Genomic DNA, 26,566 nt, shown 5'->3' with positions numbered 1-26,566 from the left:
GAGAGACTTCTCAAGAGGATGAGATGGAGCCGGACAAAAAGAAGGGAGGACGATATCCTCATTGATATGGAAAGCGGAGACCACCTTTGGAAGAAAAGAAGGAACGGGCCTGAGGACGGCTTTGTCCTGATGGAGAATGAGGTAAGGGGAACGACATGACAAGGCCGCCAATTCAGAAACTCTTCTGATGGATGAAATGGCGATCAAAGAGGAGACCTTCCAAGAGAGAAGGAACAAAGGAATGTCCTGGAGAGGCTCGAACGGCACCTTCTGGAGCGCGCTAAGGACGAGGTTGAGATCCCACGGGTCTATTGGCGAATGATGAGGAGGAGCCACGTGGGAAACCCCTTGTAGAAAGGTTTTGACCTGTGGTAGAGAAGCTAGCTCTCTTTGGAAGAGGATAGAGAGAGCGGAAACCTGGCCCTTGAGCATACTGAGGGACAGACCCGCGTCTAACCCAGACTGAAGAAACCCCAGGATAGACGGGATAGAAAAAGACATTGGGAAGACTCTTATCGCACCAACGGAAAAAAGCCTTCCAGTACCTATAGTAAATGCGGGAAGAGGCTGGTTTCCTGGCTCTGATCATAGTTTGAATAACCTGACTGGACAGACCTGATTCCTTCAGAATTGCGGTCGCAACGGCCATGCCGTCAAACTCAGAGACTGAGAATTCTCGTGGTAAAGGGGGCCTTGCGAGAGAAGGTCTGGACGGTCCGGAAGCCTCCAGGGAACGTCCTCGAGCATGTTGACCAGTTCCGCGTACCAAGGCCGTCTTGGCCAATCTGGAACGACTAGAATCACTGGTACGCCTTCCGATTTTATCTTTTTGACCACCCGAGGGATCAATGCCAGAGGCGGGAACAGATACGGAAGTTGAAACTGGGACCAAGGAGTCACCAGTGCGTCGCACGCGACGGCTAGAGGGTCCCTGGACCTGGCTACGAACTCCGGCACCTTGTGGTTCATCCGAGATGCCATGAGATCGACATCCGGGGTGCCCCAACGGTCGCATATCTGAGAGAAAACCGCGGGGTGCAGGGACCATTCGCCGGACGCTAGGCCCTGGCGACTCAGAAAAACGGCTGCCCAATTTTCCACCCCTGGAAAATGGACGGCGGAGATTGTCGGAACGTAACGTTCTGCCCAGCGTAATATCTTGGCCACTTCTGACATTACTTGTTTGCTGCGCGTGCCCCCCTGATGGTTTATGTACGCCATGGCCGTGGCGTTGTCCGACTGAATACGGACCGGCTTGCCGGAGAGGAGGGGCTGCCAATGAAGGGCCAGGAAAATTGCCCTGATCTCCAAAAGATTGATTGGGAGGAGAGACTCCTGTGGCTTCCAGCGGCCTTGGGCCGCTTTCTGATGGAACACGGCTCCCCATCCTAGAAGGCTCGCATCGGTGGTGATGACTTGCCACTGAGGCGGAAGGAAGGACCTCCCTTGGAGAACTGACGCTGGCCGTAGCCACCAAGTGAGAGACTGCCTCACTCTGAGAGGAAGCCGAATAGGACGGTCCAAGGACATCATGGTCTTGTCCCAGGCTGAAAGCAGAGACAGCTGGTGGGGGCGAAGATGAAACTGCGCAAAGGGCACTGCTTCCATGGAGGCCACCATCTTTCCCAGGACCTTCATGCAGAACCGAATGGGAATGGGAGCAGGCCTCTTGAGAGTTCTGATGCCCTTGGACAGAGTTGTAAATTTTTCCTTTGGAAGAAAAAACACGGGCTAGCTCCGTGTCGAATTCCATACCCAGAAAGGTCAGACGCTGGGTGGGGATCAGAATGGACTTCTCCTTGTTGACCAGCCAACCTAGGCGGCTGAGAGTGTCTAGGGTTATCTGAAGGCTCCGGAGACAGTCCTGGTGAGACGAACCCTTGATCAAAAGATCGTCCAGATAAGGGATGATGAGGATCCCTCTGGAGCGAAGGATGGCCATGACGGTCGCCATCACCTTCGTGAAAACCCGGGGCGCTGAAGCCAGGCCGAAAGGAAGAGCTGTGAACTGAAAGTGGTCTCCCTGAAACGCAAATCGAAGATACTTCTGATGTTGCACACAAATTGGAATGTGCAGATAGGCATCCCGAATGTCCACCAAGCAGAGAAATTCCCCGGGCTCCATGGAAGCAATCACCGACCGAAGAGACTCCATCCTGAAATGAAGAATCTTCACGTGGCGATTGAGCAATTTGAGGTCCAGAATAGGACGAAGAGAGAGGTCTTTCTTCGGGACTACAAAGAGATTGGAGTAGAACCCGGAAAACCGTTCGTCTGAGGGAACGGGAACAATGACTCCGGCGGAAAGAAGGGAGGAAATGGCCTGCAGAAAACCCGGAATCTGGGCCCGCTGTCGCGGAGGCCGAGACCGGAAAAACCGTCTGTTCGGGAGTGAAGCAAATTCGATTTTGTATCCGGATGCGACGAGTTCTCAGACCCAAGCGTCGTCGACAACGGACAGCCAAGCATCCGCGAAAAAGGAAAGTCTGCCTCCCACCCTGGAAGAAATTCCAGGTGGGGGTGACCCGTCACTTAGACGAAAATCTGCCGGAATTGGCTCCTGCAGATCTGGAATATTGTCCTCTAGATCACCAGCGAGGAGTGGGTTTGTAGGAAGGTTTCCTCTGATCCCGCTCCCTGGTGGCAGGCGGCCGATCCTGTTGAGTGGCTCTCTCCGTGGCAGAGAAGGGACGAAAGGGCCTGAATGGTCGAAACCCCCTTCTGTGGAAAGGACGTTTTGTCGAGACTGGGGAAGCGAAGTACTTTTACCTCCAGTGGCATCGGAAATTATCTGATCCAGCTTGGCCCGAAAGAGCCAAGAACCATGGAAGGGCAGACTGGTGAGCGACTTTTTAGAAGTGGTATGCGCATTCCATGACTTTCACCAAAGACCTCGGCGTACAGCCACTCTATTGCTGTTAGCCCTTGCTACGCCACCGGCCGAAAGGTATTTACCCGCATGCTTAATTTGGTCTGCCAGAACTTCCAACTCGTCCTGAGGGGCAGCCGACAGAATGCCCCTGCGAAGAATTTCTGCCCAAGTTGAAATGACATTTGCCACCCAGGCAGAAGCAAAAAAATAGGGCAGAAAGAGGCGCTAGATGCTTCAAAGAGGATAGACCAGGAACTGGTGGGCCCACTTCGGGAGCTTTCGTCCATTTTGTAAGAAGGTCCGCATCGAATGGATACAGGACGTCTAAGTACCTGCAGCCTGAGAAGTGCTTCTCAGGGGGCTCCCAGTGTTTGGATAAAATGGTCTCGAATTCCTTGTGATTAGGAAAGTTTCGGGAGGAAGGTTTTGTTCGTTTAAAGGGGACGGCGCCGTCCTGAAGCGGAGCTTTATCTTCCTTTATTTCGAGCGATTTGAAAATGGCCGATAAGAGACTATCAACCATGTTCTGAGACTTGAACATGTTATCTGCGTCTGAGTCAGATCCCGTCGTTTTCTGACGAGGGATACGAGAAAAGCAGCCTGGGTAGAGTGGACGGACCTTGCGAGCTGGAAGACGAGCTAGAAATAACGCGCTTCCTAGCAATCCTATCCGGCCTGTCCCTGTGGAGGTCGCGGTCAGGTGCAGACGACTCACCGTGAGAGGCGGTCGGAGCACAGTTGGCTGCGTAAGACGTTCCAAGACCTGGACCAGGGACTGAGAGACATTGCAGCAGCCCACTCTGGAGGAGGAGTGGTGCGCTCATCCCGGGACTCGGGGTGCTCCGGTGGGGCAGACATCACGGAAGGACTGCCGGACGGGCAGAAGGGAGACAACTGCCCTGACGCCCGCTTCTCTTTGCAGTGCGCGCAGGCGAAGTGGGTAGCGATGGATCTAGGGTAAGGAGCCCCTGCAGAGTAGGACATATGCAAGGACTGCAGAATTACTGCAGCCAGTATCTGAATAGGGAGTACTGCCGCAGGGGCTGAAATTAGGGGTTCAGAAAAAAATAAGAGCCTACCGTCACCAGCACCGTTATCTGATGTGGAGCAGAACAGCAGAAGAGTCCCCCAAGCTGAGATCCCTGGCATGTGTCACACGAGGAATCAGGGAGGTGCAGGACCTTAGAGATGGGCGGTAGCGCTGAGCGAGTGGCTGAGACCTGCGGGGGGGGGCGGGTCATAAGGAGACAGAATGCAGTCCCGTGACGGACTGAGGAATGGCGCCAACAAAGCGCGCGTTCTGCAGCGGGCACGCACCGGAGCAGACCGAAAGTGAAAGTAAAAAAAAAAAAAAAAATCAGCGCCGCGCCGTTTTCTGCCCCCGCAGCCCTGATCCTGGCGCGATGAGCCCGTGACGCCACGGTAGATGAGGGAGGTAAGGGAGAGAGGCCCCGCTGCCTGCTGCTTCAGGGAAGGGTACCCGGCGTGAGAGCTGGGAGGCGCGCGGCTGCAGAGAGGCGCGCGGCTGCATAGAATGGGCAGGAAATTCAAAGCAGACTCTGCTACCAGACTGTATGGTAGCGCTTACCTGACGTCCACATGCCTGAAAAGGATGACCACAGGGGCCCGCGATGAGTGGGTGCCGCTGGGAATGAATGTCCTCTGCCCCGCACTCTATCTGGATAGTGCAGAAGACGGCGCCAAACCCTTCTGCCTGCAAGGGATAGTCACCGCCGGTGACCGCCGTCTTCCTCTCAGCCCTTTCCCGGAAGAGGGGTGAGGAGGGGAATTGGCTAGGACCCGCCACCTGAAGCCAGCCCGGAGCACCCGAGGGTGATAGGGAAAGGGTCCTGCCTGCGGTCCTAAGAGTTGCGATGTGGGTAACACCACATTTCTCGCTCAGCCGCATGATATGGGAAAGCAGGGTGAACATTTACCCCCTGTTTCCCGGTGTAGAATCTGGAAAATAAATGGGAAAAGATTAATACACACACACAAAACCTAAAAGAAAATGGTTAGATGCGGATCTGGGGAGATCCCGGTCCGCCTCCTACAGACACTAAGCACAAACTGAGGTGCTTGGTGCCTGTCGGTGGGTGTATACTGCCGGGGAGGAGCTAATTTTCTTGTTTTGCATAGTGTCAGCCTCCTAGCAGCAGCAGCATACACCCATGGTATTCTGTGTCCCCCAATAAGGCGATAAAGAAATAAGCGTTATGGTTCTGGGAAGAAGTGGAGGATAAAAAAAAAAAAAAAAAAAAACCACACGCAAAAACAGAAATTGGGTGCAGCATGAAGGGGTTAAGTGTGCATAGAAGTGCTGTTGGCCACAGCTGTGCAATGCAATGGATATGAGGGGCCTTCAGTCTTTCACCAGATGACAGGCGTTTCACACAGGGGTGCGCTTCTACAGGAGCCATGGAAGCGCACACCAGCGTGAAACGGCCGTGAACTGGTGCGTCTCCACTTCACACTTTCCTGCCGTTATGTAAAATCCAAATAAAAGGACATTTATGGGACGGCGAGTGCCATCCGCTACTTCATTTCTGGATTTCTCCTATAAATGTCTGTTCTGTTCCGGATCTAAGGATCTCAGCTTTTAGCGGAGATGAATCTGTGCTGCACTTTATGTACATGCTCAGTAGTGAGGCAGTGCTATGGGGTCGGAGTCAGGGAAATTGAGGAGATGGAGGTTTGTCTTACTGACTAATGATGAGCGAGTATGCTCACTGCTCGGGTTTTCCCCGAGCATGCTCGGGTGATCTGCATACATGTGGGGATTGCCTGTTTCTTAGGGAATCTCCACATGTACGATGCCTTGCGAAAGTATTCGGCCCCCTGGAACTTTTCAACCTTTTCCCACATATCATGCTTCAAACATAAAGATACCAAATGTAAATTTTTGGTGAAGAATCAACAACAAGTGGGACACAATTGTGAAGTTGAACAAAATTTATTGGTTATTTTAAGTTTTTGTGGAAATTCAAAATCTGAAAAGTGGGGCGTGCAATATTATTCGGCCCTTTAAACTTAATACTTTGTTGCGCCACCTTTTGCTGCGATTACAGCTGCAAGTTGCTTGGGGTATGTTTCAATCAGGTTTGTACATCGAGAGACTGAAATTCTTGCCCATTCTTCCTTGGCAAACAGCTCGAGCTCAGTGAGGTTTGATGGAGATCGTTTGTGAACAGCAGTTCAGTTCTTTCCACAGATTCTCGATTGGATTCTGGTCTGAACTTTGACTTGGCCATTCTAACACCTGGATTTGTTTATTTGTGAACCATTCCATTGTAGATTTTTCTTTATGTTTGGGATCATTGTCTTGTTGGAAGACAAATCTCCTGTCCCAGTCTCAGGTCTTCTGCAGACTCCAGCAGGTTTTCTTCAAGAATGGTCCTGTATTTGGCTCCATCCATCTTCCCATCAATTTTAACCATCTTCCCTGTCCCTGCTGAAGAAAAGCAGGCCCAAACCATGATGCTGCCACCACCATTTATAACAGTGGGGATGGTGTGTTCAGGGTGATGAGCTGTGTTGAATAAGGCCAAGCATATCGTTTGGCATTGTTGCCAAAAAGTTCGATTTTGGTTTCATCTGACCAGAGCACCTTCTTCCACATGTTTGGTGTGTCTCCCATCCCAGGTGGCTTGTTGCAAACTTTAAACAACACTTTTTATGGATATCTTTTAGAACTGGCTTTCTTCTTGCCACTTTTCCATAAAGGCCAGATTTGTGCAGTGTACGACTGATTTGTTGTCCTATGGACAGACTGTCCCACCTCAGCTGTAGATCTCTGCAGTTCATCCAGAGTGATCATGGGCCTCTTGGCTGCATCTCTGATCAGTCTTCTCCTTGTTTGAAATAAAAGTTTAGAAGGACAGCCGGGTCTTGGTAGATGTGCAGTTGTATGATACTCCTTCCATTTCAATATGATCGTTTGCACAGTGCTCCTTGGGATGTTTAAAGTTTTGGAAATCATTTTGTATCCAAATCCAGCTTTAAACTTCTCTACAACAGTATCACAGACCTACCTGTTGTGTTCCTTGGTCTTCATGATGCTCTCTGTGCTTCAAACAGAACCCTGAGACTATCACAGAGCAGGTGCCTTTATACGAAGACTTGATTACACACAGGTGGATTATATTGATCATTAGTCATTTAAGACAACATTGGATCATTCAGAGATCCACAATGAACTTCTGGAGTGAGTTTGCTGCACTGAAAGTAAAGGGGCCGATTAATATTGCACGCCCCACTTTTCAGTTTTTGAATTTCCACAAAAATTTAAAATAACCAATTAATTTCGTTCAACTTCACAATTGTGTCCCACTTGTCGATTCGTCACCAAAAATTTACATATGGTATCTTTATGTTTGAAGCATGATATGTGGGAAAAGGTTGAAAAGTTCCAGGGGGACGAATACTTTTGCAAGGCACTGTATTCAGGCTGTCTAGCAGTCGCAAATCATGCAGCTGAGGAAACAGAAACTAAATCTCCGAGCACATTCAAATACTCGGAGATCACCCGAGCATGCTCGGGAAATTTTGAGTGACGAGTATACGCGCTCATCACTGTTACTGACTCCACAGCACTGATTGCACTTGCCCAATTTATTTGCTCGTGTGAGTGAACCATTAGGGCTCATACTCACTTGCGAGAGACTCGCACGATTTTCGTGCGAGTCTCTCGCATGAAAATCTGGCACTGCCGCCGGCACTTGGACCGGAGCGTGCAGCTACATGTATTTTTATGCAGCCGCACGCTGCGATGCGATTCCGCCGTGGCAAAAAGCGCAGCATTAGCACAGCATGTGCGGAATGCCATAGGAATGCATGGGGTGCGTTCTGTACAAGATTTGTAAACGTTTTCGCGCCCAAAATCGCGGCAAAAACGCTTAAAAATCGCATCATGGGCACACAGCCTTAGCTTGCGACAGCTGCCAAAAATAAAAAAACGCTATAAATAGTAAATCAAACCCCCCTTTATCACCCCCTTAGTTAGGGAAAAATAATAATAAAAAAAAAAAAAAAAAAAAAAAAAATGTATTTATTTCCATTTTCCCATTAGGGCTAGGTTTAGGGTTAGAGTTAGAATTGGGGGGTTTCCACTGTTTTGGCACATCAGGGGCTTTCCAAATGCGACATGGCGTCAGATCTCAATTCCAGCCAAAAAAGTCAAATGGCGCTGCTTCCCTTCCGAGCTCTGCCATGCGCCGAAATAGTAGTTTAACCCCACATATGGGGTATCAGCGTACTCAGGACAAATTGCACAATAACTTTTGGGGTCCTGTTATTCTAGGGAAAATAAAATTTGGGGGTGAAAAGATCATTTTTGTGGAAAAAATATGATTTTATAATTGTACGGCTGTACGTTATAAACTTCTGTGTAGCCCTTGGGGGTTCAAAGTGCTCACCACATATCTAGATAAGTTTCTTAGGGGGGTCTAGTTTCCAAAATGGGGTCACTTGTGGGGGGTTTCCACTGTTTAGGCACATCAGGAGCTCTCCAAACTTGACATGGCGTCCGATCTGAATTCCAGCCAATTTTGCAGTGAAAAAGTCAAACGGCGCTCCATCCCTTCAGTGCTCTGCCATGCGCCCAAACAGTGATTCCCCCCCACATATCAGGTATCGGCGTACTCAGGACAATTTGCACAATAACTTTTCCAGTCCAATTTCTCCTATTACCTTGATAAAATAAAAAAATTGAACCTGAATTTTTTTTGTGAAAAAAAGTTAATGTTCATTTTTTTTAAACATTCAAAAAATTCCTGTGAAGCACCTGAAGGGTTAATAAACTTCTTGAATCTGGTTTTGAGCAGCTTGAGGGGTACAGTTTCTAGAATGGTGTCACGTTTGGGTATTTTCCATAATATAGACCCCTCAAAGTGACTTCAAATGTGATGTGGTCTCTAAAAATAAAATGGCGTTGTAAAAATGAGAAATCGCTGGTCAAATTTTAACCCTTATAACTTCCTAACAAAAAAAAAATTTTGGTTCCCAAATTGTGCTGATGTAAAGTAAACATGTGGGAAATGTTACTTATTAAGTTTTTTGAGTGCCATCTCTGATTTAAGAGCACAAAAATTCAAAGTTGGAAAATTGCGAAATTTTCAAAATTTTCGCCAAGGTTCCGTTTTTTTCACAAATAAACGCAATTAAATGAAATTTTACCACTAACATGAAGTACAATATGTCACGAGAAAACTGTCAGAATCACCGGGATCCATGGAAGCGTTCCAGAGTAAAGGGACAGTGGTCAGAATTGTAAAAACTGGCCCGGGCATTAACATGCAAACCACCCTTGGGAGTAAAGGGGTTAAAGAGGAAGTCACCACCTCAAAATTTATACTAAAAAAACAAACAAAAAAAAAACAAAAAACTGACCAGCAACTTCTAAGGGCTCAGGCAGAAGATCATATTTTTGTGGTCCGAGTGCGATCAGACATGAACCAATGTCACTCTATATGGCTGTGCATATGTCCAAGTTTTTCCTGGAAAAGTCTGACCACAGTTTTTAAACACAAAAAAACCCCGCAGCATCCGATATTCGGATCGCCAATTTATATCCGATATTCGGACCATTGAGTCAGTGATTCAGTGGAAACAAATAAAAATAAAGAAAAATTCGACTTCTTCACTTGCGTGACATCTGATTGCAGTCCAATTTTCAAAGACTGACAGAATGGAGATTTTTTTTTTTAATTTCTCCTCATCTGAGAAAGTCGAATCACACTCTGATCAAATTGTGATCAGAGTTTAATTGGAGCGTGATTAGCATAATCGACTCGATTCTTTAAGAAGAGAGGAAAACTGTTGTGTGACAATAGCCTAAAAAAGTATGTGTCCTCTATATAGCATTAGAACCTACCTGCCCATTAGATTTGTTAGCCAAAACTAGGAGAGGAACAATCAGAGGAAAGTATAATAGAAACACTTCTGGATTCACCACTTCTGGATTTTTCACCCACTCCTGGGTTAGGCTTACAAATACTGATGTAAAATACTGACCAAATAGCTAAGGGACTTATCAGAGAGCACATTTAAATTGGCCAATTTATGTGCTACTTACCTTCATTTTCTAACTATATTCTATATAATAGTAATGCAGGTTGAGTTTCACATATTCAAATTTTGCCTATATCTTAGCACATAGAGTGCTGCTGTATTCTTTTTTGTATAGACCGTATTGTTCAGATTATAAAAACACACTTTTTTCCCCAAAATTTGCAGTTCCATGGTTTCCTATGCGGTGGATTGGAAAAATGGCTGCCGGAGGACAGCCCATGCGCAGATGGCGATCTCTGCACCAAGATCTCGGTAGACGAGATCTCAGCTCTGATATCTCATAGCCTTGTCGGTGATGCCCAGAAAGAGCTTGTACTTGAGTGGATGGCAAGCGCAGCTTCAAGTGGCCTCTCCTCCTCCTCATCATCACACCCAGTACAGTCCACAAAGGTGGCACCCAAATTCTCCTTACTTCCCCCCACGGCCCAACTGTCTAACCATACAACTGACTCTACGGAACCACAGATGGGCGAGTCTGAAGAGTTGTTTACGCATTCTATGCCAGGGTCATCAGAAGTGTACTTAAAAGCTTCACACATTCAAGAGGAGGAAATATGCACCGATGCCCAAAATTGTTTTCAGCATGGATCCAGGGCAGGATGAAGTAGTGTCCGAACAGCTTCCTGACCCTTGTAAATCACACGTTAACCCCTGGAGTGGAAGGTGATCCTGATGAGACTCTTATCTGAGGCTCACGCGGACAGTACTGTGCTATCAGGGCAAGAAGAGGAGGGTGACTCCAAGGGCAAGGAATGTGAAAAAACAGAGGATGATTAAGATGAGGTGTTAGATCCCAGTTGGCATGAACATAGATGCACACAGTTGAGTAAGTCATCTGATGAGGAATATGAGGTTACGTTGCGCCATACGTCGCAGACACTTAGTGTTGCAGCCACAACGAGCAATGCATCCTCAGCCACAACTGTACCTGTGACCAGCAGCGTCCACGGGTCCGCAGCTTGCAGGGGTGGCAAGGGTTGCCTAGCCTGGGACTTTGACACTGCAAAGGATGAGTCAACTCATGTAATCTGCCAACTTTGCAAAAAAAAAAAAAAAAAAAAAAAAAAAAAAACTTAGTCGAGGTAAAAAGTGCAATAATTTGACTACTACATGTATGAACCTTCACATGTTTAATCCACATGCGTTACTGTGGGAATCCCAATGTGCAAAAATGCGGACCAGCAGACCTCAACAACCATCAGCCGCCCCATCCATCGCATCTGCTGCTTCTTCCTCCTCCATTACCGTGCCAAATATTGAGACGCAGGTCTTTGACCACAGAACCTCGGGTTGTTTACCCACTCCACTCACGCCAGAGCCCGCCGTCACCTGTAACAGACATGCCTGCTGTTTTTGACCGATCTCAGAGAACGAGCACACACAACAAGTTTCTCAATCCACTGTAACATTTCCGCCTGCACCTCTCTCACGCTCGTTCGGTTCACCGCACTCCGCCCTCTCTCAGCACTGCAGCCAGCCCACGGTTCCACAGTTGTGGTCACGCAAAACATTGTTGCCTCCTACGCATGACAAAGCTAAGAGATTGTAGATGTTGGAGTTCAATCTGTTGGCCACGGAAATGCTGCCTTTCCGTCTGGTAGATAGACTGTTTCCGAAAGCTGATGGCCGTCGCAGTCCCCCAGTACCAATTGTCCAGTCGCCATTACTTTTCTAAGAAAGCTGTGTCTGTGCTACACCAGCAGACATCACCCGTTCCTTGACTAAATCTCTGTCTGCCAGGGTGCATTTCACCACAGCCACTTGGACGAGCAAGGATGGCCAAGGGCGTTACATCTCGCTAACTGGGCACTGGGTGACTCTGGTGGCTGTGGGGACAGGTGCTGCTCCACAAGTCTTGGAATCCCCAAGACTTGCAGGACAAAACTCTACATTAAACACTTCCTCCACTGCTTCTGCCTCCTCTAGGGTCTCCACCTGCGCCCTCAACCTCTGCCTTAATGAGACACGCGTTCCAACAGTGCAGAGCAAATCCCCACCACCTCCGTACTGCACAGCCAGGGCTCACCACAATCAGGCAGTATTAAAACTGATATGCCTTGGAGATCCAGTCATACAGCTGAAGACTTGTGGACAGCTCTTCAGGATGAGTTTGATCAATGGCTGTCTCCGCTGAACCCGATTCCAAGGAAGGCCATGTCCGATAACAGTGCGAAACTGATGGCAGCCCTACGGTGAGGCGAGCTCATACACCCCTTGCATGGCTCACGTAATCATCCTGGTGGTACGGCGTTTTCTCCGCCACTATTCTGGCCTGGGTGAGCTGCTCCAGAAAACACGTAAGCGGTGTGATCATTTCCACCATTCGCACCCCTCTGATCGACTTGCATCGATACAGAGGTCTTTGACCATGCCGGTTACCATGTTGATATGCAATGTGCCGACACGGTGGAATTCCACTCTGCACATGTTGCAGGGACTGTGGCAGCAGCAAGAAGCCCTGATGCAGTATGTCATGTTGTATAGATTGGGCCATATCACGTTTACAGAGTTTGCAAATTAAGGACCTCTGCACAGTTTTGAAATGGCTACTAAGATGGTTAGCGCTGACGACCCCGTCATCAGCATCACTATTCCGGTCATCTATATGCTGGAGCAGACTTTGAATAACCTGCTGGAGGAGAGGTGGTCCCAGAAGAGGAGGAGGAAGCAGAGGAGGATGCGGAAGGGATAACATTGTCTCTAAGTTCAAGACTGTCGTTACACAGGCGGGTGCCAAGGGATGGTGGTTTACTGCGATCGAGGGGGGCTGATGATGACAAACTTATCAAAGGTGCAAGATCCGAGGAGCAACTGTCTGTTGTTCGTGGTTGGCGGGAGGGGACGGAGGAAAAGAGCCTAATTGTTATCCAGCCACCAACACAGCATGGGCTTGGACTTCATGGTAGAGCCCAACATAGGAGTGCCTTCTTGCTGCACTACCTTCAACTTGATCCCCATATAGTTATTATTCGGAATACTGCTGACAACTGGGTTGATACTCTGTTAGAGCCACGTTATAAAACCAAGTTTTGCCAGATGCTTCCCACCCTGGAAAGGGACCCACGAATGCTGGATTATCGAAACACGCTTTTACACAAACTTAAGAGAGCTTTTCCCCAAGACAGCAGTGAAACACACAATTCACATCCCAGCTCTGGTCTTCCAACCTCCGGCACGTCAATTCGTCAACGCCAAACATTAGCAGCAGCAGTGGAAGTGGAAAAAGAAATTTCTGTGCGTCCTCTGACACTTTTTTTTTTTTTTTAGACCAGCTTGTGCGCCAGCACAACAGAGTCCAAGTCTTACACATAGTGAACGAATGGAGAGTATGATGCAGGAGTATCTAGAACTGAATATCAATACCATCAGGGAGGGTTTGGACCCTTTCACATTTTGGTCTTAAAACATGGATGAGTGGCCTGAGCTCGCCTCACACGCTTTGGAGGTTTTATCGTGCCCAGCAGCCAGCGTTCTCTCAGAATGTGTCTTCAGCGCTGCTGGTTGTGTCCTGACAGATAAGCGCAGTCAGCTGTCCCATGAAAGTGTAGACCGCCTAACTTTTCATCAAGATGAACAAGTCATGGATCTCCAAGGACTTTTGCACCCCAATCGCAGACTGTACAGACTAGGTAATGCATTTTTTAGGGTAATGCATTAATGTCACATAACTGCACTCTGTGATATCTTTAGTCTGGCTTCTGTGCCTGCTGCTCATGTTAACACAAATTTGTGGAAATGTGAACAGTCATGGTTGGTCTACATTTGCTGGGTTAGCTGTAGTGGATGACGTGTTGGTCCCAATTATACCATTTCTATTCTTGTGACCGTTATTCCACTTCGGTGGTGTCAGGCCCTCATTTCTTAAAATGTGAAAACTACAGGTTGGGAGTCCATCTGCTGGATTGGGTGTAGTGGAAGACCTGTCGGTCCCTATTATACTATTTCTACTGTGGTGAATTTGATGCTACTTTTGTGGTGTCTCCCAGTAATTTGTGGAAATGTGAACACTCCTGGTTGGGTCTCATTCATGTGTGTTGCCGGTAGCAGTAGGCTTCCAAGACTGTCAGGCCTCCACTTCCTAGGACTCAACTACCTGTGTTACTAGCCTTAAAATTTTTCTGACAATAATAGTCTACAAATCTGATATTTTTGCCACCTGAATGTGGCTCAGCATGAAAGCAGGTAGAGGTGTTGCATGTGGCATCAGGGCTCCCAGAAAAGGAGGCCTACACCGATCCCTCACCCACCCCGTCTTACTGTGATGTTCAATTGAAAGCTGTAAATGCTGTCCCAGACCCCTATACCTCATGCCTGGCTAATTGCTGCAGTGCCATGCTAAAATTTGTACTGTGGGTGAATTGAGGCCACTTTCTTGGTGTTTGTCCCTCATTTGATGTGTTTTAGCAGCATTTGGGGCCGGTATAAGGTGTGCATGTATTTGTTTCTGCTTCCTATTGCGATGAATGCCATTCGGCTATGTTCAGCGAATATTCGACGAATATTGCAGATTCGACGATCGTGATCCGAACCGAACACTGAAATACTCGCTCATCTCTACTTAGGAGGTACTGGTCAGTTTTTAGTGTAATTGTATTTATGAAGTATGCATAGTCATGTGACAGACATGTAATGATGTCCATGCTGAGCATCACTGCAGGAGCACGAGTTTCAGAGAGCAGGAGATTACTATGTAACAGAAACAAATAGGGATTAGCGAGATGAATGTAACTTTTTGAAACCATTTGAGGTTGCCGGAAGTGAAGACGTCCCATCCATCAGTCACCTCACCCTGCAGCCAATCAATGGCTTCAGCAATCATATGACTGAATGGAGAGAATGGAAGCACGAGGAGAAGGGAAGGTTGAGGTTTAAAGATTTGAGTGGTAAATAAAGTTTACATTTTTATTCGACGACAATCTCTTCCCCCTGGTCAGTTTTAAGAAAATGTAAGAAAAATCTGTTTAGGTAACATTTACTCAGCATTTAGCATGCTGAATAGCATCTAAGTCCATACCTCAAGCAAGTCAATTTTCTGGTACAGTTTTCTCATTTCTGCTGCTTTGGTGTAAATCTGAGGCACTTTTTCATTAACAACTTGAGAAGTATCATTTCTAATCTAAGGGAAAAAAAAAAAAAACACATTCAGGTTAGAGTGACTTCTAAAAAGTTAAAAGGCACGCAAGGCTAACTTTCTGTGATCTGGCAGCACGCAGTATTGTATGTTGTGAGCACCCGCATCATTGGCTTGGTCTTTTCTCATCAGATAACTACTAATTGTTCAAACTGTTAAGGCCCCATCACACATAGCGATCTCGCTAGCGAGACAAGTTTTGTGACACAACAGCGATCTCACCAGCGAGATTGCTGTGACAGCGATCAGCGACCGGCCCCCCTGCCAGTATCGCTGATCGCTGCAGGAAAGCCCAGGACATTTCTTTGGTCGCTGGGCTCCCGCTGGCCAACACGCATCGCTGCGTGTGACAGGCGGGAGACCAGCGATCTGCTGGTAACTAATGTACACATCGGGTATCCAAGGGACGTGCGTCCTTTGGATACCCGATGTGTACATTAGTTACCAAGCGCGCTGATGCAGGTACCTGGTAACTAACGTACACATCGGGTATCCAAGGGATGCACGTCCCTTGGATACCCGATGTGTACGTTAGTTACCAGCTGTCTGCATCAGCGCGCTGGTAACTAACAGAACACAGATGCCGCGCGCTGAGCATCGCTGTGCTAATCGCTGGTGAAGCTGTCTGTTTGACAGCTCACCAGCGATCACATAGCGACTGACCAGCGATCCTGACACGTTGATATTATTGTCGGGATCGCTGGTAAATCGTCATGTGTGACGGGCCTTTATACACTGGCGCTGTTCACTTGGGGAGAAAAAAAGAAAAAAAAAAAAAAAAAAAAAAAAGATTGCTCAGATGCTGCTGGTTAATAACAGGTGGTGTGTCTGACCCTGTTAAGTGTGGCTAGGAAAAATAAAATACGAACTTCACCATGCTATACTGAGAAGAAAAGAATGTGTGCTTGGTAATATAAATAACAAAAGGTCAGATGTACTCACTTTTGTGGGAGAGAGTGTTGAAATCTATTCATAGATCCATAGGTAGATGGTGTATTCAATGGTAGATGCTAATGAAGTAATTATGGTAGTTAATACCCTTTATCAGAATAGATACAAAAAGTCAGCTTGCCTGTGATTTTTTTTAGTTATTTACTATTAGGGCCCTGTCACACATAGCGACTCACCAGCGATCCCGACAACGATGTGAACTTGTCAGGATCGCTGGTGTGTCGCTACATGATCGCTGGTGAGCTGCCAAACAGGCAGCTTCACAGCGATCAGGACAGCGACACACGGGTAACAAGCGACGCATGTCGCTTGTTACCCACTGTGTACCTTAGTTACCAGCGCGCTGGTAACTAAGGTACACAATGGGTTTTCTAAGCGGCGCTTAGAAACCCGATGTTTACCTTGGTTACCAGCTCCAGCTCGCTGATCTCCCGCCTGCCACACGCAGCGATGCGTGGTATATAAGGACGGTACCATGAGCAATGGACATAGCCCTAACGAAGAAGGGAGATACCCCTTGAAACACGTAGGATTGTGTCCATTTGCGCACCCGTCCTTTCTTTCCAGTGACATCACGCTAGCCCCGCCTCCTATTCCCGCCACGTCCTTAGCGTCTGCTTCCAGCCGGGGCATGCGAGGTTCAGGCGTCCTCCTCTCTCTTTCCCCGCTTGGGAAACGATCCTAGCAAAGACAGCACCTGCCACAGTCTCAGGCTTCTGCCCACGCCAGACAGCCACTGCATCACCAATGAAAATCACACAAGTAAGTGTACTACATTTAAAAGAGTGTAACAGACAGCAGCCTGAGTCCCCTGATGGTAACCACTTCTCATCCCTCTAGTGACTGCACACAGCTGCACACTTCCATCAGCCTCACGCTGCACCATCAATATTATTACTAACAAGTAAGGACTCTGCAGTCTACAGTTGTTAACTGGACCACGTATTAACCCATTTGTTGGACCAAGGTTTCCATGTTCTATAGGCAGCACGTTTAACCCAGTAAGTGCCACAACATTACACTGTACCCCAAACTTTTTTTTTTTTTTTCCACATTGAAACCCTTTTTTCAGTTATACCAATTTGATCTTTGCACCTGCAGGAAAGTGTTTAAAAAAAACACAGTTGATTTCTAGTTCACTACATAAGTCATTAACTAGTCTAATGGACAAGGTCTGGCATTCATCCTTTGTTGAGCCAAAAAGTAAATAACTAAATACAAAAAGTCAGCCGCATGTGATTTTATCTATTCTGATGATAGAGGGTATTAACTACCATTAGTACCTCACTAGCATCTACCATTGAATACACCATCTACCTATGGATCTATGAATAGATTCTAACACCCTCTCCCACAAAAGTGAGTACATCTGACCTTTTGTTATTTATATTACCAAGCACACATTCTTTTCTTCTCAGTATAGCGCTGTGAAGTTCGTATTTTATTTTAACTACTAATTGTTAAAAATATAAATGCTGAAGAGAATTAAAAGGCAACTACAGCCACCATGCAGTGGGGAAAATAAGTATTTAATACACCTCAGATTTTGCAAGTTTGGAGAGATGTGTAATTTTTTATCGTAGGTACACTTCAACTGTGAGAGACAGAATCGAAAAATAAAAAACAGAAAAATCACACTGTATGATTTTTAAATTATTAAACTGCATTGTATTTCATGAAATTAAGTATTTGATTACCTACCAACCTACTCTGCATTCAATATTTGTATTAATTAGACCTGTCTAAACGCGTTACCTGTATAAAAGACACCTGTCTACACAATCAATCTCCACCATGGCCAAGACCAAAGAGCTGTCTAATGACACAGGGACAAAATTGTAGACTTGCACAAGGCTGGGATGGGCTACAGGACAATAGGCAAGCAGCTTGGTGAGAAGGCAACAACTGTTGGCACAATTATTAGAAAATGGAAGAAACACAAGGTGACTGTAAATCTTCCTTGGTTTGGGGCTCCATGCAAAATCTCGCCTCATAGGTTAAGGATGATTCTGAGAAAGGTCAGGAATCAGCCCAGAACTATAAGGGGGATCTGGTCAATGACCTAAAGAGAGCTGGAACCACAGTCTCAAACATTACTGTTTGTAACACTATGCCATCATGGATTAAAATGCTGCAGGGCAAGCAAGGTCCCCCTGCTCATGCCAGTACATGTCCAGTCCCATTTGAAGTTCGCCAATGACCTCTGGATGATCCAGCGGACGCATGGGAAAAGGTCATGTGGTCAGATAAGACCTAAATAGAACTTTTTGGCATCAACTCGCCATGGTTGGAGGAAGAAGTATGAGTACGATCTCAAGAACACCGTTCCAACCATGTTTAATGGTGGGGGGGGAACATAAAACTTTGGGTGTGGTTTTCTACAACGGGGACAGTAAAGGGCCTTTTACACATAGCGATATCGCTAAAGCGTCACCGATTTTGTGACGCAACAGCGATATCGGTAGCGATATCGCTACATGTGACACTTACCTCCGACCGGCACCCCCGCTGACTATCGATCACGAGAGATCATCCTGGTCCATTTCTCGTCGTCGGCTTCCTGCTGGCGCCGACGAGCGACTCCATGGACGCGGGAGGAAGTCATCACCAGAGCTACCGTCTGACAGGTAACGACCGCTGCTGCATCGCTGGTGAGATCTACCTGTTTGGCAGCTCACTAGTGACCATTTAGCAATGCACCAGCGATCCTAACCAGGTCGTATCGTTGTCGGGATTGCTGGTGCATCGCTAAATGTAATGGGACCTTAAGACTGCATTGTATTGAAGGGAGGATGGATGAGGTCATGAATTGCAAGATTTTGGTCAATATCATCTTTCTCTCAGTTAGAGCATTGAAAACGAGTCGTGAATGGGTCTTCCAGCATGACAATGACCTAAAACACACAGCCAGGGCAACTAAGGAGTGGTTCTGTAAGAAGCATTTTAAGATCCTGGAGTGGCCTAGCCAGTCTCCAGACCTGAACCCTGGAGGGAACTGAAACTCAATGTTGCCAAGTGACAGCCCCTAAATGTGAAAGATCTGGAGCAGATCTGTACGGTGGAGTGGGCCAAAATCCCTGCTGCAGTGTGTGCAAACTTGGTCAAGAACTGCAGAAAATGTCTGACCTCTGTAATTGTAAACAAAGGTTTCTGTACCAAATATTATTAAGTTCTGTTTTTCTACTGTATCAAATACTTAGTTCATGTAATAAAATGAAAATTAATTACATAAAAATCATACAAATGATATTTTCTGTTTTTTACTTTTAGATTCTGTCTATCGCAGTTGAAGTGTCCCTACCACTGTATAATGTTAACAGAGTGCCGATGACCCGGCGAATGAGCAGAACCCTCATTTTTCATGCAAAACAATCCTTTGGCTTGCTTAACCCCTTTTAAATGTTTAAAAATAAAAAAAACCCTAAAAGTTCAAATCACCCCCCTTTCGCCCCAATCAAAATAAAACAGTAAAAAAATCCCACATACACATTAGGTATCGCCGTGTTCAGAATCACCCGATCAATTAAAAAAAACAAAAAAAAAAAAAACCATTAACCCGATCGCTAAACAGCGTAGCGAGAAAAAAATTTCAAAACGCCAGAATTACGTTTTTTTGGTCGCCAAGACATTGCATTAAAATGCAATAACAGGCGATCAAAAGAACGTATCTGCACAAATGTGGTATCATTAAAAACGTCAGCCCAGATCATGAAAAATGGAGACGCTACGGGTCTTATAAAGTTGCGCTTTTTTTTTTTTTTTTTTTTTTTTTAGCAAACTTTGGAAATTCTTTTCACCACTTAGATAAAAGAGGACATAGACATGTTTGGTGTCTATGAACTCGTAATGACCTGGACAATCATAGTGGCAGGTCAGATTTAGCATCTAATGAACCTAGCAAAAAGCCAAGCTAAAAACAAGTGTGGGATTGCACTTTTTTGGCAATTTCACCGCACTTGGAATTTTTTTCCCGTTTTCGAGTACACGACATGGTAAAACCAATGGTGTCATTTAAAAGTACAAACTCGTCCCGCAAAAAATAAGCCCTCACATGGCCATATAGACGGAAAAATAAAAAAAGTTATGGCTCTGGAAACAAGGGGAGGGAAAAATGAAAATGCAAAACCAAAAATACCCCTGGTCGTTAAGGGGTTAAGAGACCATTGTTCTCAGCAGGACACAGTCCTTTATGAACAAGACCTGTGCTGCCGAAAACAATGGCAGCCTATGTTCACTGAACAGTCTATTACAGATAATTATGTGTGTATATTATAGCAGCCTTCATATGCCTAAATAGGCTATTCAATGACCACAAAAAAAAGTAGCTGATAGTGTCGTTTAATGATCGCACAAGTCAGTTGGTGACAACCACAGGGTCTATTCACACTATGGTGCCAATTCATCCTTTGCAGTTTTACATCATTCTTTGTCCTTTTTTTTGCCCTTGTGTATTTTTCACCAAATTCATCAAAATGGTGCACAATGTTTGCAGAATGAGCGAAATATTCAAGTTTGCTTTTTTGTTTTTTTCCCCTCTTTTGCTTTGTACTATTGAGTAAAACATCACTTTAAACCATGGATTAACTTCAAAATGTAAAAGAAGTCTTTGAGCAGAGAAGAAAAACAGATTGTGTGTCCCATTAGGGATACCGAGGACAATTGTGCAAAAATGGTGTGCGTCATTTCAAAAAGCAAAAAATTGCACATTCGCCAAAAAACATTTGGACATCTAAAACCATACACACAGCGTCAAAGAAACCCACAAATAAATGATAAAGACTGAAAAAAAAATCTAGTGTGAAAATGGTGCAAAAGCCATAATGAATCTGACAAACAAAAAAATGCCAACGGTCCTCATTTTTACGCAAAAAAAAATAAATTATGTGAGCGTCAGGAGCTTTTACAGAGTGTGTTTAATGGAAACAAAAAAAAAGCAGTGTGAAATGGATCCATCCACAACAGCAGTGTGAAAACAATCCATCCACAACAGCAGTGTGAAAACAATCCATTCACAACAGCAGTGTGAGCCGTTAATCACTGCTGTCCCCATTCTCCCTGGATGCATTACATGTGTACAGCTGGTATAAATGTACAAATATTTCACTATTACAGGGGTTGTCCCTTTTCAAAGATTATCGCTCCAGCGGTTCAGGCAGGCAACAGAAAAACAAAAAATTGAGCAGTTACTCACCCTGCCTTCTGGGGTCTAGCACTGTCTCTTGTCATTGCCTCGGTGATGGTCTACATATACAATTTTGCGCCGCTGTGACATCACATCAATAATGCTGAAGGCAGTGATCTCATTGGTCCTGCCGATAAAAACGGCACAAGACTCTGACTCCTGGAAGGACTGCAGCATGTACACAGTCACCAGAACAGTGAGCAACAGGCAGCACAGGACCCGGGGAGTCAGGATGAGTAACAGCTTAGTTTCCATTTATTTCTCTGCATGACCCTCGGAGTAATAATTCTTCAAAGAGGACAACCCATCTTAGGCATTTCTGTTTAGACCATAAATGGTTGATACCAGGTGGGAAGGTGTTAAATCTTTACATACTACATCAAGTACGTCCAATACTATAGAAATGTTCTATGATCTGGACTTACCATATCCAACATCCCAACAAACTCATCAACTCTTACAAGTAAATCTTCCAAGCTCTTTTCCAAATTCTCAATCTTTAAAAAAACAAAAAAAAAAACAAAACAAAGTTTCAGTTGAAGTTATATTTTCGTTAAAAGAGATCTGGTCATATGATATTGATGACTGATCCTTAGGACTGTTCATCAACATTGAGGTAGCAGCAAGGATGAATAATGGTAGGATAACAAAATCTAACCTTTAATTGAAAGAATTAAAATATGGGGAACAAAGGCAAACTAAACAATCCACAAGGTGCTCAATAAAATCAGTACTCATTAAAAATTATTCATCCTTGCTGTTACCTCAATTTTTAGGATATTTCTTTTGATTATGCACAGGTCATCAATATCGTCTCCCAACACCTCCACTGATCTGCTGCTATTAGCTCTAGCAGCCAGTTCAAAACACAGAAAGGATCAGAACAGTACACCTTTGTTTCATTTATAGCAGGAGCTGGCAGGTACTGTAGACCAGAAAAACTTAAAAAGACCCTCTTACCATTAACAAATTTACAGGTGCTGGAGCCGAGAGCCCCCCCACAAGCCAGGTGCTGCGCTTAACTGGTTAAGGTTGAGGAACTCCCCTTTGGGGGTGTCAGCCGCAGACCACTTAACAAGGGGAAGGAAGAGCTGGGGGCCCAGAGTCCTCCTCAAGGTAACGATCCAATCTTCTCTCGCTGTTCCTATCCTCACGAGGACAGGAAAACATTGAAGAGTGGGGGTGGGAGAGGCCTTTTAACCTCTCGTGTGTTTCCTGTTCCTGAAAGGATAAGAAGGACAACCTCATTGGTGCTGTCAGGAGGGACGTCCTGGAAACTTATTTTAATCCCATGAAAAGGTGGGCTAAAGAGTCTAATAGTGTTAGAGAGGGGAGGGGTTTTTGTATCCTTGTTGGACGCATCTGTGCTTTACAATCTGTACTGTGGAGGGAGTACAGATGTGGTCTAATGGTATATGTATGCCATGCCCTGTTTGCAGGTATTTGGCCTTGAATGATCTATACTGTTGAGCGCTAATTGGGGCCAATAGGACCTTCTGAAAACGTTGGCTTTGCGTCACAAGCAGGGGTGCCTTCTAGGAATACGCCGTGGAGCGCAGTATTTGCGTTCCACTAAGACCATTTTATGATATGCGTTGGAGTATAAGATTGTCCAGAAGGACTTTCTCGCGCATGTGACCGGTGACTTCTGATAACGTGTCTATGCATTAATTGTCCACAAGGACCCTCATGTACATGTGATCGTGACGCAAATGCGTCCCACCAGGACCCAATATTAACATGTGTTCGACTATTTCCAGTCACGCGTCTAACATTATGGCGTGCATTTGGGACATGGGAGCAAAGATGCATGACCACTGAAAGTGAGTACATGGAGGGGGGGGGGGGGGGGGTAGATCTTTCTTGTTTCTACACCAGAAAAGAATTGCAGAGTATGGTTTGAGGATTGGCTTCAGATTTACACGTATTCCTGTACTTTTCTTTTCCAAGTGGCCACCCCTTTTTTTTTCCAGTGTGAAACCTTTCCCCTGATAAACTCCTAGAAAAAGAGGGTAGAAACGTATTGGGAATTATGGTTCATGTATCAGGACTTTAGTTACACACGATGAGTATCATTACATTTACTCTGTGAATGTAAGGATGGGACGATAATGTTATCTGTACCCATTATGCCGCTAATGATCAGTCTCTAAAATCTTGATTATAGGTGATACCCAAGATGCTATACTGTTTGTGCTGCTCCCTTGTATTGGGTGCTGAAGACAGCTCATGAAAGAATAAACTTACATTAAAACCAAGCACACCATTGTTTTTTATGTGAAATTCTCAATAAGTTTGATGTGTCACATGACCCTCTTCCCATTGGAAAAAATAAAGTTGGAACCAAAATGGTCAACTTCAAAATGGCCGCCATGATCACCACCCATCTTGAAAAGTTTCCCCTCTCCCATATACTAATGTGCCACAAACAGGAAGTTGATATCACCAATCATTGCCATTTTATTTAGGTGTTTCCATATAAATGGCTGACCAAGAGAAATTAACATGCTGCAGTCTGGAGAGACGCGCCACATGTCTGCCTCCGTGGGGAGCCGCGGGTGACTATGGACGCATACTTGGTGTGGGATTTCTTGAAATTCCACCCACAATGCTATATCTGGTCGCTGCGGGTTTTACGCTGCATAAGTATGCAGTATGGGTTATTTATCTTAGATAAATAGACATGCTGCGGCCTATGAAGACGCGTCGCATGTCCGTAATTTCAAGTGTGTCACCCGCGTGTCCCTGCATGCAAAGTGGAGGTGGGATCTCATAAAATACCCTCCACTCTGCTGTAACATCTGGACGCTGCGGATTGAACGCTGTGGCTGTACGCAGCGTTCAATCTGCAGCAAATCCTGCAATCACACCATAACTGAAAACATACGCTACGAGTGCATCGTACAAATTATTTTTAATGGTTTCAACACTCCAATTAATTATTTTACTAATTGTATATCTATATATAATTCCCCCACATGTGCTCAGAAGCCCCTCCTCCAGCTTCCTGTATTCTGGTAAAACAGGGTTTTCATTCAGGATTGAGGGGGATGTGCTTATAGCCAGTGGACAATAGACTTGTGACATCATTCCGCACACAGTGGGGCATGAAAGAGCTAGGAGACAGGTGTCTTTCTCTCCTGGAGGACCAGTGGTGGATGTCTATCTGAATAATGAAATAATTATTTCATCTTATTTATTAAGTAAATCAATTTAAGTAAATTCAGTTCTTTGAGCATTGTCTTACTCATTACAATCCATTGGAACCCTCAGGCGAGTTCACACGTGGCGTTTTTTTCGCGTGTCTGCAGCGGTTTGGCCGCAAAAACGCGATAAATAAGCATCCCATGCATTCCTATGGGATTCCACAATGCTGTGCTAATGCTGCGGTTTTTACCGCGGCGGAATCACTTCGCGGTAAAAAACGCAGCATGCTCATTAATTTTGCAGAATCGCGGCGATCCCACACCCATAGGAATGCATTGTTCCGCTTACTTCCCGCATGTGGCTGTGCACAGGATGCGAAAAGTAAGCAGAATTGCGGATGGTACCCACGGTCCGGAGGAGAGGAGACTGTCCTCCGGGCTTTGGGTACCATATCCCTGTAAAAAATAGAATTTAAAATAAAAAATATTGTTATGCTCACCTTCCGACATCCCGCGCAGCCTTCCTGCTTCTCTCCACGCTGCCGTTCCCAGTAATCCTTTGCGAAAATGCCCGCGATGGTGTCCGTTCTCGCGGTCATTCGCGAGACGTCGCGATCCCGTGAGAACGGACGTCATCGTGGGCATTTTCGCAAAGGCTTACTGGGAACGGCAGCGTGGAGAGAGGCGGGAAGGCGGCGCGGGACGTTGGAATGTAAGAATAACACCATTTTTTTTTTTTATTGTTATTTTTTTACATTTTATCTTATACTACTGATGCTGCATAGGCGGCCTCAGTAGTAAAAAGTTGGTCACACTCAATGAATGTTTGACGAGTGTGACCAACCTGTCAATCAGTTCTCCAAGCGATGCTACAGATCGCTTGGAAAACGCTAGCATTTTGCAAGCTAATTACGCTTGCAAAATGCTAGTTTTCCCGCGGAATGGAATTCAGGAACTCTAGGGGTAATTTCTGCGAGAGTTCCGCTACGTGTGAACTTAGCCTTACAAATAGGAGCCGCGCGCCGCCCAGTGCCCGGAGGAGCCGCTCGCCGCCCTGTGCTCGAAGGAGCCGCTCGCCACCCTGTGCTCAAAGGAGCCGCCCTGTCCCCGGAGGAGCCGCTCGCCGCCCTGTGCTCAAAGGAGCCGCTCTGTGCCCGGTGGAGCCGCTCGCCGCCCTGTGCTCAAAGGAGCCGCCCCGTGCTCGAAGGAGCCGCCCCGTGCCCAGAGGAACCGCACGCCACACAGCCTTGTGCACACGTTGCAGAAAACTCCCATCACATGACCGCCTGTGCCCCGCTCTCACCTCGAAGCTGTGCAGCGCAGGGAGGAGGTGACTGGACAGCTGAGCCGCTGTGGCGCTGAGGACGTCGTCACATGACTGTGTAGCGACCAGTTCGTCATCGTTCAGGAGCCCCACGGAGACGCCGCTGCAGGCGCTCTGACTCTGGGAGACGTGACCGCTGTCCCCGGGACTCCCGCGGGAAGTGCCGCCTCCCGCCTCTTCTGTCGGCTCCCACTGTCCCACAGCAGCCGCCAACTCCATGCGACCTGACTACAAAGCTGGAAGTCTGACACACGTGACACGGCAATCATCCCGTACAGGCGCCGAGTCCGGCCAATCTTATACGGCAAGCGTTTATCTGACAGCATACACTAAAAAGCGTTGATCATGTGACGATTGCCCGGGGATCGTACTGTGACCGCAGCTTGCTGCAATAGCTACTCACTGTACAGACCACCTTGTAGGGAGGTATGGGCCGGAAATACCGCTCCTGGCTGTCTCCCCCTGGACAGTGCAGTATAACTATACTTGTAGATAGCCTTTGTGCTGGTGCTATAGTGTCTGTATATGAGGTGCAGCACAAGGACTGGACATATTACCGCAAGAAAACTGCGCTCTCTCGAGCTGCACATCATGCTCATACCCGTGTGTGTGGAAAAAAAGTTCCGCTATCAGGACCGGAAAAACGGACAAGTGTCGTGCGAGTACAATTCGATTTTTTTACACCTAGCATCTGATTTAGATCCTAGTGCAATGCGATGTTAGGGTATGTGCACACAGTGCGGATTACAAAATCAGCAGCTCTTGGCAGAAAACGCATGTGCGTTTTTCAGTGCGGATTTGAATGCGTTTTTATAAGCTAAAGATTAGAGTTGAGCGAAACGGGTCGAAAAATTTCAAAAGTCGCCGACTTTTGGCAAAGTCGGGTTTCATG

General features: G+C 46.3%; 1 protein-coding gene across 1 annotated transcript in view; it reads right to left on the bottom strand.

The window, feature by feature from the left end:
* The window catches only part of BLOC1S4 (biogenesis of lysosomal organelles complex 1 subunit 4), a 61,901-nt gene extending 35,928 nt beyond the window's left edge, over positions 1-25,973 (bottom strand). The window contains exons 1-3 of the mRNA XM_073566154.1: positions 25,654-25,973; positions 21,630-21,701; positions 14,955-15,056 (exon numbers count right to left, since the gene is read on the bottom strand). Coding sequence (XP_073422255.1) covers positions 14,955-15,056; positions 21,630-21,701; positions 25,654-25,893 — 414 coding nt within the window. The 5' untranslated portion in view covers positions 25,894-25,973. The remainder of the gene's footprint in view (positions 1-14,954; positions 15,057-21,629; positions 21,702-25,653) is intronic.
* Between the last annotated feature and the right edge of the window lie 593 nt (positions 25,974-26,566).

This window comes from Dendrobates tinctorius, unplaced genomic scaffold, assembly GCF_039654945.1.
Source record: "Dendrobates tinctorius isolate UK_male_01 unplaced genomic scaffold, ASM3965494v1 ptg000004l, whole genome shotgun sequence".
Taxonomy (NCBI): domain Eukaryota; kingdom Metazoa; phylum Chordata; class Amphibia; order Anura; family Dendrobatidae; genus Dendrobates; species Dendrobates tinctorius.
Note: the sequence above shows the minus strand (reverse complement) of the source record. Positions and strands in the feature narration are given on the sequence as shown.